General features: G+C 43.0%; 1 protein-coding gene across 2 annotated transcripts in view; it reads left to right on the forward strand.

Moving 5' to 3' along the window:
* Mnb (minibrain) overlaps window positions 1-19,732 on the forward strand; it is a 92,416-nt gene that overhangs the window by 13,577 nt on the left and 59,107 nt on the right. For both annotated transcript variants that reach the window (XM_077408168.1, XM_077408169.1), the window contains exon 2: window positions 3,912-5,050. In XM_077408168.1, coding sequence (XP_077264294.1) covers window positions 4,909-5,050 — 142 coding nt within the window. In that variant the 5' untranslated portion in view covers window positions 3,912-4,908. The remainder of the gene's footprint in view (window positions 1-3,911; window positions 5,051-19,732) is intronic.

Raw genomic sequence — 19,732 nt, forward strand, 5'->3', positions numbered from 1 at the left:
CGTCAAGTAGTGGGGAAGGGCGAAGACCACCTGGCCCAAACCCTGTGAGCGCTTCGTTCTGTTTCTATGGAGCACAATGTTGCACGATCCCTCGGATCGATCGGCGGCGCGCCGTGAACAAAAGCTCCCGGCTACGTGCGTGGCTATACGTATATGGCAACGTATGTTCGCCACGACGGAGAAAATCCGCGTTCGAATCGGCCCGCGTTTTAATCCCTTTAGATCGATCGTCGAAACCGTCCGTGTCGGTGTGTCCGTCGATGTTGTTGAGTTGTCGATCGAAATTTACGATAGGCTAATGTGTAAATAAAAATCACACGCGCGAAAATGTTGCATGTACGAAGGACGTCTCAGGAATATGTATCGTCGCGATTTTTACTTGCGGATCCTTGAATGATTTGGCGTGAATTTCTTCTCGACGAAGTGTCAAATATTTTCATAAAAACCGGCGATTTTCTTACCTAATTCTATAAGAGTACGCTATATATACTTCAACAGAATTGGCGACTTGGTGCGCAAATATTTAAAGTAGAAGTATAAAGATAAAAGAAGTAATGTCTTTAAATTACTTGTATTAAAGGAAAATTAGTTTTACATTGATCAAGCAGGAACGACAATTTTGAGACAACTTATGTGATAATCTGATGGTGCTTGCGCGTGTGAGAGAACGGAATTGCAAAGCGAATCGGCTTCGATCGTTAGGAATTTCTATTCTAGAAGAGGTATGATTAAAAAGCAATTTTTTAAAGAAGCAAAGAAAGAGATTTATCTTCTAAATCCACACATTTACTCATTCTTATCATAAGTTTTAAAGAGTTTCTAAAACTGCAGGTATACATATAAATCTAATCGCCACAGACAATCCCTAAACGAATTACTGCATCATATATTTTTTGTATGATTTATTTGATTGTGGTTATTAAAACAGACACAAGTCACGTGTGTTATAAAAATGAAATTTGCAATTTTATGGTATAATAATGGGTGACTATATATAAAGATATAAGACAGATATATGTAAGCAATAATTATCTATTATTTTATTGAATTAATTAAAATTTACTTTTTAATAATTAATTTAAACTATTAAGCATTTTGTACAATATAATTTTGAATGCACTATAATAAATATTATATTGCAAATTTCTTGAAAGAAGAAGGTAACACGGCTACACACTGTATAAATACGAAGTAGAGATGGTATTGCTACGATTGATCGAAATGCAGAATTGATATGTTCGTTGAAAAATGGATTTTACACATACGCGTACACATTTTAGATGAAAACATTTGATTGTGTTTACCGAATTTTGTGTTTGTGCGTCCGTTTAAAGGTACGGCATGCTTATGAACGTCTCAAAGGGGCTCTCGTGTGTCACGCATTCTCGTTCATGGAGATCGTTAAATATCGTAAAGTTGCTTCGTGGAAAGTACCTGCGAGGCGAAATACATGCGCGGGAAAATCGGGGTGGAAGGGGAAAGAAAAGGGCGATACGCTTCTCTCGACGTTCGACATGATTTTTCCGCACGTGACACTTCCGGCAATATTAAATATATTCAGTCGCGGCGCAGGGTTACTTGCGTGCCTATATGTGAATCCGTTCGTTCCACTTTTATCGACTGCGTTTGGAATATTAATTTTTTGATCATCATTACATTGATTGTCGATTATCGCAGTGAGTCGTAAAATTATTAGCTCTATATATGGAAAGAGTACGGATTTTATTATTTTCTTATATTCCAGAAGGAATAGAAACTTTTTTAAAACTCGGCAAGATTTCTTTACCCTCCTTCTCTGAAATGATTTTATGAAATAAAAGATATAAATAATTATTTATATAAATAATTATAAATAATTTTTCTTACTAAAAGATTACATTCGTCTAGTATTATGTAGGTATTGGATATTGCTTGAGAATCGTTTAGATACGCAAACAATCATCAGTCGTCAATAAAATAAGATATATTATAGAAGTAACTTTTAATTAATATAAAAAACCGGCTTTTTAAGTATGCTAAAAGTCATATTGTGATTTATATGGATCCCCGATCTATTTTTCGGTCACAGAATCAGGTGGAGGTTGATGACCTCCGTATTTCCAATTGTCCTTCGACGTATCTTTCTCGATGCCTAATACATATAAGTAGTCATCCATGCGCGTGCGCCAGGTACGCTGATGGAACACTTAAATATTCCAGATAAGGACGCGCTATCGCGATTTACCAGCTTTAAAATGGGGTTTTCCTCGCGTGTAGGGGGTCAACCGTGATCGCCATTCATGTCACAGCGGGAGGTGCCGACGGGACCTTTTCTCGGCCACTTTTTGCCGTCATCTCTGCGGCACATCACAGAAGATAGATCGATCGACCGGCGACTAAAACTTGCGGAACCAATGGCAGATTTAAAGATTCTGTAAACCGGCAATCGCAGAATCTACAGAGAGAGAGAGAGAGAGAGAATTTTTAGATTAAAAATAATTTCAATATGATTGAATTAATAAACAGCTGTTAACGTAATATATCGTTTCCGTCGAATATATTTTCTCTCTTTTTTAATATCTTATTATAAATATATATTTAAAACTAAAAACGTGACAAAGAGTCGTGCAGTTTAAACACGTTAGAAATGATATTTTAGAATTATTGGATTCTGAAATTATTGCATTTTGAATTTCAGAACGGCTCGAAATATATATAAAACAATAAATTCCATGGCTCGGGTTGTTGAAACACAGTCAAGATAAATAGTCACGTAAATCAAGACTAGAGGAGGATAAAGAGATTTGGCGTAGATAATTATTATTTCTGAAAATAATCCGAGAAAAAGAAAGGAATGAAACGTTACGCAGAGAATCGTGTGGGGCCCCAAACTTCGTCTTCATCGGCGAAATTACGCCACTGCGCGAAGCGCGCAACCACACGCGGATCGGATCGATGCCACGCAAAAAGCTGACCCCCATCCGCTATTTAAAGGCGTATCCCAGATTTTATTATGCGACGAATTTTATTCTACGATCTCCTCCCTTAACGGGATGGATGCGTGTATGCGCCGCGTATGACCGGCCGTACATTCATTCGCGTGTGCGCCGCGCAATCCGTAGAAAGAATGCAATCGGGGATAATAATAAGCCGTGACGGGACGGGGGAGGGGGGCGGCGATGAATTATTGAGATATCAGAGAGTACGATCGCGCGGGGCGTTGTGAATCGTAATCGAACATCTGAGAACCGACATCTGCAGGTGGTGGTAGTGGTGGTGGCGGTGGTGGCGGCGGCGGCGGCGGCGGCGGCGGCGGTTTGGTGGTGGATGTTGCGCCGCCGGCTTGCAACAATCTGTGCTAATGTAACGGTTGCTAGTTTGCTACTTGAAACCGATGAACTTTGTCGCATTAGGGAATTAGTTGCCACTCTCGCGGGGATTCGGGGAGGGGAGAGGGGGATTCTCTCTCGACGATGGTATATAACATATACACGCGGAGGGCGCAAAACGCACTTCAGTATCGCGTGACAATGGGCCGTTTCGCTATTTTTTGGATTGTTAATTTATGATGGCGCGTCTCCTCGTCCTTGTACCGTGCGCCACGGCGTTTAGATAGGACGTCTCGATATTTATGTATTCGAATTTTAGAAATCCGAGACAGTCCAAGATTAAATCCGCGAAATCTGCTTCGATTTTTCTTACACGTATGCATAACACGCGTGCACGTATACATCTAAGTTTATTTGAATATGTAATGCGTTATAATCAGGTTTAATTATTAGAATTCTTGTTGTCGAAGCTAAGATTTCGATCGAACTAGTAGCGTGACATTTCTATAATATGACGCAATATGCGGCGATAACATGCTTGAAATTCCAAGCGCAAATCGCCCGCAACTCACGTACTAACGTTTTATATGTTTTTGATTTCAGGTATCGTCGTCGCGTTGTCCCGCCGCCGGTGAAGCATGGATGCTGACGGCTACGCGAAGTGAACGGGCCCTCTCGTTCTCCCCGCTCCCTCCCTTTCGAAATACGCACCTGCTGACAAACAGAAAACGAAGGCTGAACCCTCTGACTATACATATATTTAGGAAAAGGAAGAAAAAAGGAAACCGCAACAGATCACCGCCAAAACCTAGTAAAATTTTAGTCAAAGCGTGAAAGAAAGAGAAAGAGAGCGTGCAAGAGATAAAAAAAAATATATATATACATACAATATACATATATGTATATATATAGAAAGAGAAAAAGAGAACGAGAGAAGCACAAGAGAGAAAGATATATATACATATACTTATATAAATATATATATATATATAAATATATAAATAAAAAGAAGGCAAGAGAGAGTGATTCGCGAGCGTGTAAATAAGAGCTATTTTTCGTATGAGAGCGAGAAAGACGCGCCCTGGCCGGAGAGAAGCGAGAAACGACACGTTCGAGAGCATCTTCGGACGAGGAAAGGTTTAAGGTGCTCCTTCTGAAGAAGCCGCATCGTCAGGTGAAGGATAAGAAGAAGGAGAGGAAGAAGACGCGACGATCACAGTGGCGGCAGAAGAGAGCGAAAGGATACCGTCGCGTCACGGTTGTTTGGACGTTGTTTCGATGTTCTCCAGTCCGGATCGCCGGTGTTTCTCTCCCCTACGGAGGAATAGCCAATCTCGCGGAGACTGATCGGGCCGATATTTCCTGAAAGGAATCGCGGTGAAGAAGGCGAACGAGTGTCGAAGGGGTAAAACGAAAGGTGAAAGAAAAAAATAGAAGAGGAGGAAGGAAAGTGAGGGAGAAAGGGAAAGAGAGCGCGCAAGGAGAGGAAAGAAATATAGAGAGGGATCGTGCGGCATCGAGAGGGCCGGCTCCATGTTGTGAGCGTCTGAGGACTGCCGAGGGCAGCAGCGAAAGGGCGGAGTAGGGTGCCGCCGCCGTTATGGAGTACGGTGGCGGGGGCGGTGGGGCACGCGGGGGTGTCCAGCCACCCTCCGCGGGGGCGAGGGGCACCGACACTACCGACGCTGGGTGGCACAAACACGAACAAATGATGCTCATGGAGTCCAGGCACAAGCAACAATGTGAGTAAAACGCACTTCTACCCTTTCTCACCTCTCCTCCCCCACTCCCTCACCTCGCGGTTGATGATGCACGTGCGGGCTTGGACGGTAGCGGGAATTTTTCGGAACGGATTGCCGGTTTAAGAGCGTGGGGAGGCGGGTTATTTCGCGGTCTACATTGATCGAGAGCTTCCGTCTGGAATGTATGATGCCGGAGAAAGGGACTTTGTCGATCTAGGAAAAGCTTGATGTCGAGAACAACGTAACTTTTCGGAGAAATAATTTAGTAACATAGTTAATCGACTTGGCAAAAAGAAGAAACTATTGCGTTTGAAACCTAATTATCAATGTTATTCGTTAATAATACTAAGGACAACGAGGCAATTGATCGGACTAATCTAAATCTGTGTCGTATATTCATAGGATCACAGCTGAGTAACGACTGGCTATTTGTTGCCGATTTGTCAACGAACACATACATACAGTTTCAAGTTGTTACGAGAAAGTAATAATACTCAATTCTTATTCTTATAAGACTAAAAGTTCCAAATTATTTTCAAATTGCTTTCGAAATGTTGTCCATTTGGTTGAGACCAGCGTTCTCGGTTTTTTTCGTACAGACACCATCAATTTTGTCGGAGCTGTAATCCGTGTAATTAATAGCTAGGAGAAATATTTCGAGGGTTATGTCAATTAAATCTCGAATATTGCCGAATTTTTGTCAGGTTGTCGTATTTGTACTTAATCGGGGATCGGCCGCTAGGCTCGAAATGAGATTTCTTTAACACCATTTTATACTGCGTATAGCGCGTTGACAATAATATCGAAAAGACAATATTATCGGTGTAAACGATTTATATCTGTGTATTTCTATATATTATAATAATAGTAACGCAAACTATTTCAGTCTTAAGTATTAGGAATAGAAGCAATATATATATATTAGAGAGCGAAACCATTGCAGTATTTGATATATCTATTTCCGTTCAGTGCATAAGAGACAGAGAAGAGGGAGAGAGAAAGAGAGAGAGAAAAAGCACGTGTCTCTATCTTTTTTTAATCCCTGACCTTCGACACGTTTGTATATACGCGTTATAAAACATCGACGGCCGAGCGTTACGAGGAAAAAATGCGAACGGTGTAACTGCAAGTTACGGCGCGCCGGCCTTTGACAACTGACGTTTACGTCTGGTTAAACTGTCGTTTTTTCCCGTCAATTTCGTGCCTTCGGATGCAACACGTTACTGCGGGATATCCCGATAACATCTCTCGGTACGTCGCTGTTTTCCTTAACACGACTACTCCATAAACCACATGTTCGCGTATAAACATCAGTGCTCCGTAAACATGTTCCATAAGCGTTAGTCGCCTTAAAAAATTCTTCCTTTTCTTTCGTTCGAATTCTAAAGGAGATTCTTCCGGTGTCTTCGAAAGACGCTAGAAGTCATTATCATGTGTGATGAAACGGAAGTTATCAATTGCGCGGTTCGTTCGCAACGGAACGCGCATCTCTTGCCGGAAGTTATCTTCTTTTCTGCAAGTCGCGCTCTTGTCCCGCACGTTTGTCGAGCAAGGCAAGAACGATACCATGAACCCGCGCGTATCTCGACTATTCGGGGGGGGGGTGATGTATATCGTACATTCGCCGAATACGAGGGCTTCCATTCACCGTTGTTAGGTGAAAAGAGAATAGAGCGCGGCACGCCGATTTTATCCTCCCTTCCCACTACACTCCCTTTCCCTCCGGTAGCGTTGTCCGATAATGAGACGCGCGTAACGAGTCGACGGCGGAAGGAAACTGCACGATGCCGCAATTGCGGACGACGCCGACGTCCGCATTTAGCTCGGCAATATGATTCGATTAACGACCGCGCTACCATCCGTGCTGCGTGCTGCCGTCCGACGTCGCCGCCGCCGGATAATAAACGTTGCTCTTTCCCGCGTCGGTCGCGAGTGCGAGATGTTAATTGGTGTCGGTGATCCGAGTACCGCAACGCACACGCGCGGAGAGAAAAAAAAATCTTATCGAGGAGTCGCGTGTCAATCGTGCTTGCGCGGGCTGTGTTAGTTCGTAGTTTCTTTCGTAGTTTCTTTCGACCACGGATTGTCGTTTTTTATTTATCTACTCGGGATTTCCCAATCGATTTTCCCAACGGAAACGTCGGGAGACGAATAGTCCACGGATTAGAAGCGATTGTGTGAAAGTGAAGGACTTTCGGAAGATTAAACTCCCGAGGTGCAAACGGATAATAAAAGCCTTCTTCTTCATTTAATTTCAAGCGCGAACTTTGCTTCAGTGGGAATTTTACTTTGCGGCGTGCTTATCAAGATAATTAATAATTAAGACCGAGGAGAGATAGCGAGGAGGTATCCGCGAGGTAAGGACGGCATGATCGATATAATCCTGTACAATTCGAAATAAAGCTGTCATTTTATGATATTTTATTACTATTTGAAAGGACACATTGTGCCGATTAACGTCCCGAATAAGTTTCTATTACATAACTAGGCAAACCGAGATCATTTCTTCTAAGCCGAGAAATTTATGTTTTTTTAAACGAAAAATATTAGAGTGGTTATATATTATGATATAATCTCTATTTATCTCAACATTAGCTGTTTTTAGAAGGCACGTTTGCATTTAGAGCATTTAAAGCAATTCATCATTTAATAAACTCTTCCGTAGAAATTAAACGTACGTTAAACGTTAAAGAATATACTAAGATTGATGGGGAAAAAAAAATTGGGTCAGCATCTCTTGATCAGGTGGCTGTATTTAGGCGTCTAAGGCCCAGTTTCACAAGTGTCGGTTAACTTTTAATCTTAGATTAACTCACTCTTCGTCTCCTTCTAACGTCCTCCTTAGAAAGAGACGAAGAATGAGCTAATCTAAGATTAAAAGTTAACCGACACTTGTGGAACTGGGCGTAAATGGATATATACGTAACATTATACTTCACCCCGTAAAATGTTCATCCCTCATAAATACATTTCTCGACCAATCGTAGGACTTGCGTTCGTGAAAATTCGCGAGGGGAGTCTAATCGACGGGAAACGAACAACCCCTTGATCCGGCGGCGTTGCACGTAAGATTACCGAACCGGCGATTACCGGCGTGATCGATCGTCCATTATCTTTCACGATTAATCGCGCTTCTTCCCCGTCCGAGTCCGAAGGGCGTCGATGTTTAACGCGGCGCGGTCGATCCCGATGCAAAAAAGTGGCCTCGCTCGCGGCCTGTCGACATCGGGAAATTGTTGATTAACGCGATAATGAGTCCGAACTTCAATTCCGGCGACGTTGTTACGAGTATAGGCCAACTGAAATTCTCGACCTACTCGCGTGGAGAAGAACTTCTGCTTTTCGAGATACTCTACACGCAGTTTGCGTATGTGCTCGCAACAATTTCGAATTTGCGAATGTAATAGCCTGAATAGATCGCAAGTAGGATTCACGATAAAGTCGGATAATTATTAAAAGTTTACATCGTGAAACTTTAGATTTTGCGAACGTGTATATTTGAATATTCCTGCAATACTTAAAGTAATTTATATAATCGAAAGATATATATTATTACCGTTACGGAAAAATAGATATCTCCACAGATATAAATGTCATAACGTAACATACGTATACACATAAACAGGATCTATCTCTGTATCTTTTGCGAGATAAAAGAAAAATAAAGCACGTACCGTTTCTACGAGCAAAGATCTCATAGATCGCATTGTCTTTAAATGCTACAAGCCTCGTTCTGTTTACCGGACGATAACGTTTTATTCGCGATGCGATCTTTTGTAGTATCTCAGACCGTCTTATTTGTCGTCAGTGTCGTCACAGTCAGGCTGTTCCGGGCGAGGTGCGACTGAGAGTTCTATCTCGCAGATCGTGAGAACGGAGTCTGAAATCCTTCGCGCGGGCGTTTCAGCTGGCTGACGATCACAGCTCTCGAAACTACCGCTATTGATCGTCGCTCCAAAATACTCTTTCGTCGTGAATCATTGAACGCTGCTGATCGACGTGTGTCTCTCTCTCTTTCTCTCTCTCTCTATCTCTCTCTCGCTTTCGCCTTCTCCCCCCGGATGCGTGCAAGAAAGAAAACGCGTGAAAAAAGGCGATAGAAGAAGAAAAAGAAGAAAGACGAAGAAGGAAGCGAGAGTAGCAGGGAGGAGGCGGTATGTGACGTATTTTTAAACGGAGCCAGGCGGCCCGCGACCTGCTATACTAGGCTCGAGTTGTCTTGTGACGATGACGAGAACAGCAGTGCGTGGTCACGTTCTGTTTCTCTCGCATGGCAAAAGACAATTGCTTGCTATTCGATTTCGAGGAGAAACGAACGTACATACATTTTATCTTCTCTTCCCTCTCTATTCTTCCGTTTTCTTTTTTTTTTTTCATCTTTTAGATTTTAGAATCAGCGTGATACAGATGAGTCAGAATTTTCCGTAATTCTAGTATCAAAATTTATACTCGTGGAATTCATATTGCAACGACTGTATAATGTTTAAATTTTGCTGATTGCTCATGTAGAAATTTTAGAAATTTTATTATTACAATCTTTTGTAAGGTATAAGAATTTAGCGCAAAGAGGGACAAAATATATCGTTTCTTTATCGGGAAGGCAGACTTTACGATTTCTCGCCGCGAGACACGACGATCGCGTCACGTCGTCTGCATCGAGACGAGATTGGCAGTGCCGAATAGCCAGTGTACTTTAGAGCGTCGCGACACGGCCAGTTTTTGGACCGATGCCTGATCAGCGACTCTCGGACAATTCGAAGACTTCGACCGGCCGGCTACCGAATGACGTATATATGTATTTTCGACTCGGCATCTTCTTGCCTCGCGCCCCACGTACACTACCACCCCTCTGGACCGATATCGACAGACGTTGACCTTTCGAGAAAAAGGGAAGAGAGAAAAGAAGCAAGAATAATGAGAGAGAGAAAGCATAGCAGTTTCCGTTGTTTTTAGTTAACAACAAATAATTAGAATTGAGAGACTAAAACACATGCGTGTTATCTGTGAATTTAATTCATCACCTAACCACATGTGTGGACAAGCGAGCAAAAAATTATATACTAGATTATTTTTTATGGGTACATAAAAAAAAAATTGACAAATAAAAGTCGAGCCGACGCGTGACGAGAGAATTGCAAAAGTAACGCTTCTCCAAACATGTCAAATCCGGAAAAAACGAATTTCGAGTTACGGTGTCGCGATGGGGGAAATCGATCTTTAGATACTTATATGACACACACACACACACACACACACACACACACACACACACACACACACACACACACACACACACACACACACACACACACACACACACACACACACACACACACACACACACACACACACACACACACACACACACACACACACACACACACACACACACACACACACACACACACACACACACACGCACACACAAAGCGGTTTCATTTTCAAATTCACGTTTACGCGAGGAAAATCGGAAAAGTGCGGATGACGCGGCCGAGATAGGGAAAGACAATAGATTGATTGCGGATCGAGCGGAATGAAATTGTCGATCCGGACGCGATGTAACTCTTGATATATGAAGCAATCTCGCGATTCTAATCGATCAGGGAGGGGGAAAAATACCAATGCCCGTCCTACATACGGAAGGACTCGAGAAAATAATCGCGATTCCAATAGCGTAACCAGATGGGAAACCTATCCGGTGCTCGCTACGCTAAGTGCATCCCTCCCCCTCCCGCCTTTCACCTCTCCCGCCGTTCTACTTCAATCTTACTCATTTGCAGAAGCGAGAACCCGACATAATTTAATCATCATTATCTGAAATTCCTCTCTTTTCCAACGAGAGAATTACGACGGTCAATATATACTCATGTAGGTTTAGTTGCACGAGTGTATAACCGGAAATCGGTAAAATCCGATTCAATGTTCGACGTCGCGAAACGAAGTTAGCGCGTATTACCCAAGACGCGCGAGAAGCCTCGATAAACAATTGTCCTCGTCAATTTGCGAAGCTATTGCGAATGCGGGGCAAACGTGTACGAGATGCGCGAACGAAGAACGTCGAGCCTTCTCCGTCTCTGCGCGCGTCAAGGAACCGATCGAGCTTCGATCTCTGTGGCTCTCGTCTCCCCGAGTTTCCGTTAATCCCGGCGCGCCGGTTATTATCACGCCTCGTGTATTTACGGTGCCCCGTGCAGCATATCGGCGGTGCCCCCTCGTCCGCTCGGCGCGTTTCATTGTTACCAGCGACTATGCGACTGCGACTGCGGCTGCGGCTGCGGTTGGCTTTGTACCGCCTCTTGTCGTATAACTCTTCGCCGGTACTCTTCTCCCGGTCGGAAAGTACGAGATACAGCGAGCGCGGCCGCGACCCGAGGCGGCCTCAATTAACAGTTGCCATTCGTGCGTGCGCGCGCGCGCGCGCATCCAAACTTTACGCACGGTAGACAGGGACGGAGTGGCGGTATTTATCGCGCGTAATGAAGCGCGAGAAGATGGTTAACGTCAAAGTTGGGAAAGATAGTTATCGAATAACTGATAACCGCCCTCCCTCCCACGCATCTCCTTTCCCGCGATTTTTTCCCGCGGGCCGCGAAAGAAACAATGGTGATGGTGACGTAAAATTTGCCGCATTAAATGCAACATCGTACTATGTGTGGCTTATTATATATATATGTGTGAATCCAATTTCTTTTTTTTTTTAACATGAGAAATATTCGTAAGAGAATTTTGAAAACAGGCGAAATGTTTGCATATTTTTATTTTGATCAACGAGAAGGGTGAAACAACGATCCGGTGCTTTCCGCAACCTTGTTTAATAAAATCGCAGCGACCGCAACGTAATCACCGAATCGGCTTCGCAATCGCTCCGTGCGTGATTTTCTTTTGACAAAGGAGAAAAAAATAAGTGAGTGAAAGGGATTTCCCTCTGACCGACGCGACGTCGGTCGCTGAGGGCCGACCTTTTCCACCTAGCAGTTCGTGAGAACCCACCTCATTTTTTTCTACCCATTTCCTTCATCGTATGAGCGAGGATGTCGCATGTGCGCAAACCATGATGCGTGATTTACGACACGTTCCGCTTGAGATTTAATTCCGTCGCGCTCGTGTCGAAATGAAATCGGTGTATATTAATTGCGACTCTTTTTGCATCTTTTTTTTTTGTTAAATAGTTGAATTGTAACTACGACATTGGTCGCGTTCAGCAGACCAAGCCGCTGAGTAACAGTCGAACGTGCGTGGCTCTTACTTTTAGAACCAACAAATCAACGCAGAGTGTTGATAAGACGAACTCAACAGTTGTGCAACAGTTGTGTCTGCCGAACGCGCCCATTGATTATAATTGATTAATTGATCAATTAGTTTCACTTTTCCCAATTCTACAAAATTATCTGATTTTCCCATTGCGTTAGATATTAATTGAAATTGCGATCCTTTATGTTATTCAAAATTAAATGACACGGAATGAGCGCGAGTTGATACCGCTGCTGTGTTTAACTGCGTGTCTCTCTCTACGCGTCGCGTGAAATTCGTGGAAACCAACACGTCGGGCGCTAATGCTCTTCGCTATTCTTTTCACCCTCTTCCTAATCCCGCGTATGGTGTTCGCGCAGCTTCTTCGCCGTCCGCAACTCTCTGTCTCTCTCTTTCTCTCGTCCCTCTTTCGATTTCCCGATACTGACCTCTCCAATTTTCAAATTACGCTGCCTTCAGCAAGGTTGCGACCGACAGAAGGGAGGCTTCAAATTGTCCGTACATCCAGCCCTATATCGCGCCACCGGATTTCGCCCCTCCACACTCCCGCGCGCTCACACTCGGGCAACAACATACGCACACGTATCCACGCACACAAATTTGCTACCTTTACGAGCACATAGGTATACATTCTCATCGGTTGCTGTACGTACGAGCTACCTAGAATCTAGAACAACACCCTTCATCTACGGATCAATTTCAAGTTGAACTCTGAACGAGAAATGAATGAAGTCGTCATTTGTCGTACGCTATTTTTAACATTAACGTTTGTTCTTTTGCAACAAATTACATCAGGCGATTGACTCTGAAATTAAGAATAAAGTTTAGATATCTGTTTGCGTGAAGTTTGGTTCTCAAGAGAGCTTTAAATTTTTAACCGCTAATGAGAATTAGAACCTTGACCCTCGATTTTTTTTTTATTAACGAGAAAATAACTTCAAAGGAATCAACTCGAAAGAACGAAGAAATTTTTTATCCGAAATATTTGTTCCTATTTTGAGAACACAGATCTCTTATTCGGGCTAAATGTTATGATATTTTCAATTAGGAATACACTTTACCTGTGTTCAGAAAGCTGTAAACAAACTTGTGAAAGCTATTAAGAAGCTGTTAAGAAGCTAAAAAACGAGAATTATAGTACTTCTATCGCACATTTAATCGTCGATACTAAATGCTTGGTCACTTTGCAATCCCTACCGGGATTAAAACCGCTCGAAATGAGAGAAGTCATATAAACGTCGATTCGGTGTGGAACTCCTACAAAGTTGCGACTCTCACTGAAAGCTGGATATTTAACCGTTGAGCGCGCAATTTTCTTCTCGCGTCCGTTTAATCGAAATATTTTTATACCCCCCTTAAGTTTTGCAAAGCGAACGTGATAATGAAGCAGTTCTCTTATTAACTAAAATATAAGTCCCGTTCAAAAAAATACAGAAAATTTATGCAAAAATAAGGAGAAAGAGGAGAATAAAATATTTTTATAATATTTGTTTTACTATAATGTTTAATATTTTTTTTAACATTAGTTTGGAACACGAATGTGAAAATTTATGAGCAACGACGGCAAACGATACTTCTATAAAGCTTTTAATTACTGATTACTATTGTTTGTTTCTTTGATTTTTATCTTTTTTACATTTGCTACTCTTTAATGTCTTTTTTAAGAGATCTTAATGAGATTGTCTTACAATATTGCTAAGCAGTACCTGATGCTTGATAGTAGTAATAACCAATACACTGTATTGGTCGATGTGTCCATTTAATATTTCCGTTGTATCTCTATTCTTCTTAATAGAACCGTCATAAATTCTGAATCGATTCTATGCTCGTGTGACCTTCTCGGCTTAGAATCACTTGAACCAGACATGTTTCCGAACTCAGGCGTTCCTTTCCCCCTTCTGCCACATGCTGCACACGAGCACACGAGCATACGAAGAATCCTCGTAGACGCCGATCGGTACACATGCACGTGTTCGCCGCCAAAATCATCGTTTAAATCACTTATGCCTATTAGTCACTACTCTATCGGTCGCCGCTCGTCGTCTTCGAATCTACGAACTCGTAATCGAGATAACTCCTTTTGTGCATATATTTTATTTATACGGGGAATACCCCTTTCGGCGCCTGAGTTCTTTCGATCGCGCATCAGTGTGTACACTCGGTTTTCTACTCGATACTTCAGCTAACGTCGAGAGGAGTCTACGGTACCGAGTCGCCGAAAAGATTTCGTACCGAGAGCAAAGTATCGATACTGCGAACAATAGCGGCGCAAGTCGTGCGAGCGCAACAACTCGGATGGATATCGGGCCGAGGCCGATGTGCGTGCGTACCGTGCATATATGTATATATACGTGTGCGTCGTGTGCGCCGTTCTTGGATCTCGTGTTTCCTGTCGCGCTCTCCGTCTGCCTCGTCGATGCGGTACATTCATCGTTCCCTCTTTCTAACCGCGTCTCGCGTTACGCGGCAACGAACACGAGGGGGCGGCTGGGGTGGGAGAGAGAGAGGGTGATCTCTGCGAGTTAACGTGTCTATCGGCTTACGTGGCAGCGTTTCCGAATAATACGCGTCGCGGCACTCGCGAACCGACTAATGGATTTATTATCGCGAGATTTACTGACCTGCGCGCAGCGCACGGGGGGGGAGGGCACTCGACCTTCGAATGTTGTTAAGAGGGGTGTTTTCCGGTATTATTCATTTTTAATGTATCCGCGATATATCTGCGATTGAATTTTTCCTTTTTCTCTCTTTCGAGGTGATATTTAGAGATACCTTAAGACTATATATCTTTCATGGCATTTAAATTTTTTGTGAACTTTTATTAGAAAGTTTCTAATGTAAGCAGAAGCCAACTTATATAAGGAATATTATACTTCATTTCTCAATCTCAATTGAGATGAAACATTCCGCGTATAAGGAGCAATCAGTTTAATTACGAAAAATCCTCACTCTTTCACGATTTCTCTATGAGATTTTTAAGGTCGCGCGCGATCTTCCCCAAGTACAACGAATAATCAATAAATAAATTTCATCTTTGGTCATGCGATGATTGTTTCTTTCCAGATCGCTTTAAAAGATTGATGTTACTTTACCGCGATAATTGATACCAATAACCAGTGTACGCTTGTCGGAAATGCAACTGCATCGGACAACATACGAGCGATAAGGCTGAACGTTATTATGGTTACGAGTGCAATTATACTTCTGGGTAGACGTCCGATATTTAACCGAGATGTAGCTGCCCGTAGATGCCCGCGCCATTGTGCATGCGAAATGTTAGAGAGATACTCGTTCCGCGTCGTGACTCGTCACAAAAGGAAGGAATAAAGAAAAGGAGAGAGAGAAAAAAAGCACGCGAGTTGCGGCGTCTCGCGATACACGGATTCGACGACGATGACGATGAGGAGGGAATAAAGGCAAGTTTTCGCGGGACTTTTGTCGGGGAACGCCCGATGAAAATATTAAACGACTTCTCGCGGATAAGCTCCGAGTTCTCGCGAATTCCCATTATAGTCCGGTGGATCGAAATGATGTTACAGCGAATGCGAAATGTAAAAAGTGAAGTTTCATCCCTTTCTCTCTCCCCCACTCCCTCCTCTCTCTCTTTCCAGCGCGTCTGTTTTAGTTTATATCCGTTCATTATAGATATATCGATAAACCTAAAAGCGTACGGTTTCAAATAAAGAGAAAAATTTAAATTAAATTTAATTAAATACCACGGGATTAAGTGTCATTTCAAAAATTTAATTTCCAGCATTAATAATTTAAAATATAATATTAAATCTAGGATATCTTATGAAATATAAAAATGATATTAAAGTCAACTTGAGCTTTAGTCTGATCATCTTTTTGATATCTGGAGAAACGTAATAATTTCAACTATTCAAATCTTTGAATAGCCTTCACGAAGTTGTTGAAGTTGTCTTTTGCATAGATAAGTGGATTTTTTAAATCGCGCACTTGCGTTTTTACGTCCTTCAGCGAATTCTTTCCTAAAGGACGTAGCTTCCTTCCTAAGACCGTGGACTTATCTTTTCGCGCTGGCAAGCGTCGATTGGGGACCGCTCGAAGGTGAGAGGAAATTAGAAATCGTCGATTTTTAGAACATTCTTGCCATCTCTCGAGAAACGTCTCCTCCTTAATGTAATTGGGATGCGGGATGTAATGCAGTTCTGTTCTAGAAACATTATTTTTTATAGTATTTATTTCTTTACTATATTTGAAACTAGCTAAAATTACCCGGCGTTGCCCGGGCTTATCACAAAGTGTCAAGGGGATGAAATCGGGGGAGAGAGGGTGAGATGGCCAGGTTTTTCATGGTAGCCTGTATTTTCTGCAGATCGGTCAAAGGGTTTAGAAGTTAATATAGGGAACATACAGATATATAGACATTCTAGTTTTTAGTTTATTGTATATACATATAGATTACGCGTGTCGAATAGTTTCTTTATTTGATAGATTAGAAGTATTTTGTTTTGAGACGCGTTTTTTAATATCTCCTGTCACAAGTTCCACATTCTCACTTCGATAAAAATTCCGGTTCTAATTATATAGAAATGGTATTCAATCGAGTAGCTCTGCGGCGCAAAATACAGTACATGTATAAGCTTCCTCTTTGAGATGTCACGCGGATTAGCGAGTGGCATATATATATTATATATTTTTTTTCAAAACGATTCCGAGAGATAAAACGTTAAAATGATACAACGAGAGAGAAAGAGAAATATAAAGAGAGAAGGAGAGAGAGATAAGGAGACCAAGCGTCGTAGTCGGATGATTACGAGGTGGTCGCAAAGCGATACTTTGGCGATAGGACAAATTTTTTTCCAAGGGTACTTGGAAACAAAGCGACGAGGCGGTTAAGGCTCGTAAACTCAAGTTGTCCACTGCAACGGCGTTTCAGACAGCGTTTTTTTCCATTCTCCATCCCGAGGTCGATTTTTCTAATATAAGTCACAATCTTGTGGAAACTAATAATTCACATTCTTGTAAAAAATTTTGTGATTACTTCTGAAAATTCTCGGGATCATTTTTATGTACTTCATACGTTGAGAAAGGAGGATAAAGAACGGAGTAAAATTATTTTCAACGCACAGTTCAAAAGCATTTTGATATTTGCAATCACATTTTAATATGGCAAAATTTTATTAAGATTACCTTTCAAACTATTTTTCTTATTCAAACTTTCTTTTCAAACTATTTTTAGATATTTCTTCAAGGAGAGAACGGTAGGAATACAAAAGAAATAATCTCAATCCTTATTTTTTTATATTGGATATAATTTTTTTTATATTAAATGTCATAGTTTAGATTAGTTGAGAATTAATGATCCACAGATCACAGACGCTTCCTGTTGCCTTTGTCGAAACCTTTCATGAAAGGGTTACTTTCGCCCTTTTTGATATCGCTCTCTAGACCCGTGGTCCTCGCGTACCCTTTCAACCGCAACCACCGTCCTTTCGAATCGTTCGCCGATTCAACGAAGGTGGCGAAGGGCGAAGGGTTCGCCGCACGTATCTACCTTCAAGATGGCGCCCTACCGATCCCGGATACCTTTTCGCCCAGGGCGCCAGCCACGGGGAAGCTTTCCTCGTTCGCGTAGGGCTCTCCCCCGCCTTCGCCCTTCGCGCGCCCTTGCTCCCCCCATCAAGCGGCTATCGACTGCAGCGCCTCCGAGAGAGGAAACCGCCAGGGCATTCATCCCTACGCCCTGCGCTTCTAAATGCAAGTTTAAGCGTTCTTCATCTCTTCCTGATTTCAATCGTTCGAGTGATCTCAATTATTCGCGATCCTTTCTTCTCCCGGAAGGAGACAGAGCCCGGAAAGAGACGATTGAACTGCAATTAAAACGAATCGACGGCGTCGGAAAGAGCTGTGCCTACAGAACCCAGGACTATCCCAACGTAAGACGACGACGATGACGACATCGTCGTCTGCTCAGCTCGGTGATTCCTCACGCCTACCTCCTACCTTCTCGCCATCTCCGGTCCAGGCGTCGTACGTCGAGACGAAGTCCTTACCTAGTCGAAGGACCGCGCGCGTGGTCTCCCTTTTCGCCCTTGCCGCGTTCCCCCTTTCAACCCTTTGCCCCGCGATTCGCGGCGGGCTCGCATGGAAGGCAGACCAGCCAGTCGGTCGGCGGTTGCTCCACCCCCGTGCGACACGATCAATACGCGACTCTCTTCTCTCGCCCTGTCTCTCTCGCTCTTGCCTCTCCTTCTCTTTCTATCATTTTCCATCTCATTCTCTCTCGCGTTTCTATCGCGTTCTCGCTTCATCCACGACACACAAGCCGAGCGGCTCCGTCGTAGTCAGCAGCAGCAGCAGCCAGCAGCAGCAGCAGCAGCCAGCAACCGGCAGAAGCGCGCTCGACTGGCTGTTCGTTTCGAAGCGGTCTTTCTGTTGCTATGCCGGCTCCCCTTTGGTCTCCCTTCTGTCTCCTTCGCTCGCTCGCACTCTTTCTCTCTCTCTTTCTCGTTTACTCCTATCCCCCCACTCTCCCCTCACTCACTCGTCCTGCCGCCGTACCCCCGGCTTGCCGGCGAGAACGCTCCTTCATGATCCTGCGGGATGGTTCCTGGCGCGTTCTGCTGCTCCTCCGCTTGGCGCCGCGAGAGATCTCTCCTCTCCCTACGGTTTTCTTCTTCTGGCATCGCCCCACACCTGCTTACCTGAGATAACCTCCGTCGACCTTCCTGATCCTGTCCAAGATTCTGTTTTTATTCGTCAGTTCGAATATACTTGTTTCTCGACACGACGCGACTTTCCGTCTGTCAATCTCGCGGGTTAGATTCATGTACGCCCCCTACTTGTTCGTTTTAATGAATTCGCTAACGTATGCGCTTCCATATTATCTTTTAAACGATCCGGGCTTGTTGGTTGGGACGAAATCGAGAAAAATCAGAGATCACGATGCGATTCCTGGACCGTATATAAAAGCTTGCACCGACGATCTCGATTAAACGGTCCGGATTAATGGTTTCCTGTCCTTTTCTCTAGCCTATTCTCTTTATCGTCGTAAGATCGATGAAGAAGGATCATTTAGATTGTTGATCGAGATGACCACACATTTTTAAATCAAAACACCAAAAACAACAAAAAGACTGAAATCAAAAAAATGACAAGGCATTTTAATGATCCATTCAATCAGCTTCCGACGAATTTCTAGGTAAATTGAAAGGGAAGAATTAATAGAGCGGTCTGCGCATTTCTTGATTACGAGTGCATCTCGGTTAATAATTTTTTTCCAATCGCATGGTTTACGACTTCATATAAAGAATTATTTTTACGCCTCAAAAAGATCCTCGGTATCACCACGGTTCAGAATTTATTTCGGTCACGGGTCCAAATATAAACGTGATCGACGAAAATTCCATTAACCGTCCCAGTTATTTAAGCGTATCGAATATGACGATGCGATGGCGAAAATAA

This window comes from Temnothorax americanus, unplaced genomic scaffold (assembly GCF_048541705.1).
Source record: "Temnothorax americanus isolate GAGA-0224 unplaced genomic scaffold, ASM4854170v1 Scaffold24, whole genome shotgun sequence".
Lineage (NCBI taxonomy): Eukaryota > Metazoa > Arthropoda > Insecta > Hymenoptera > Formicidae > Temnothorax > Temnothorax americanus.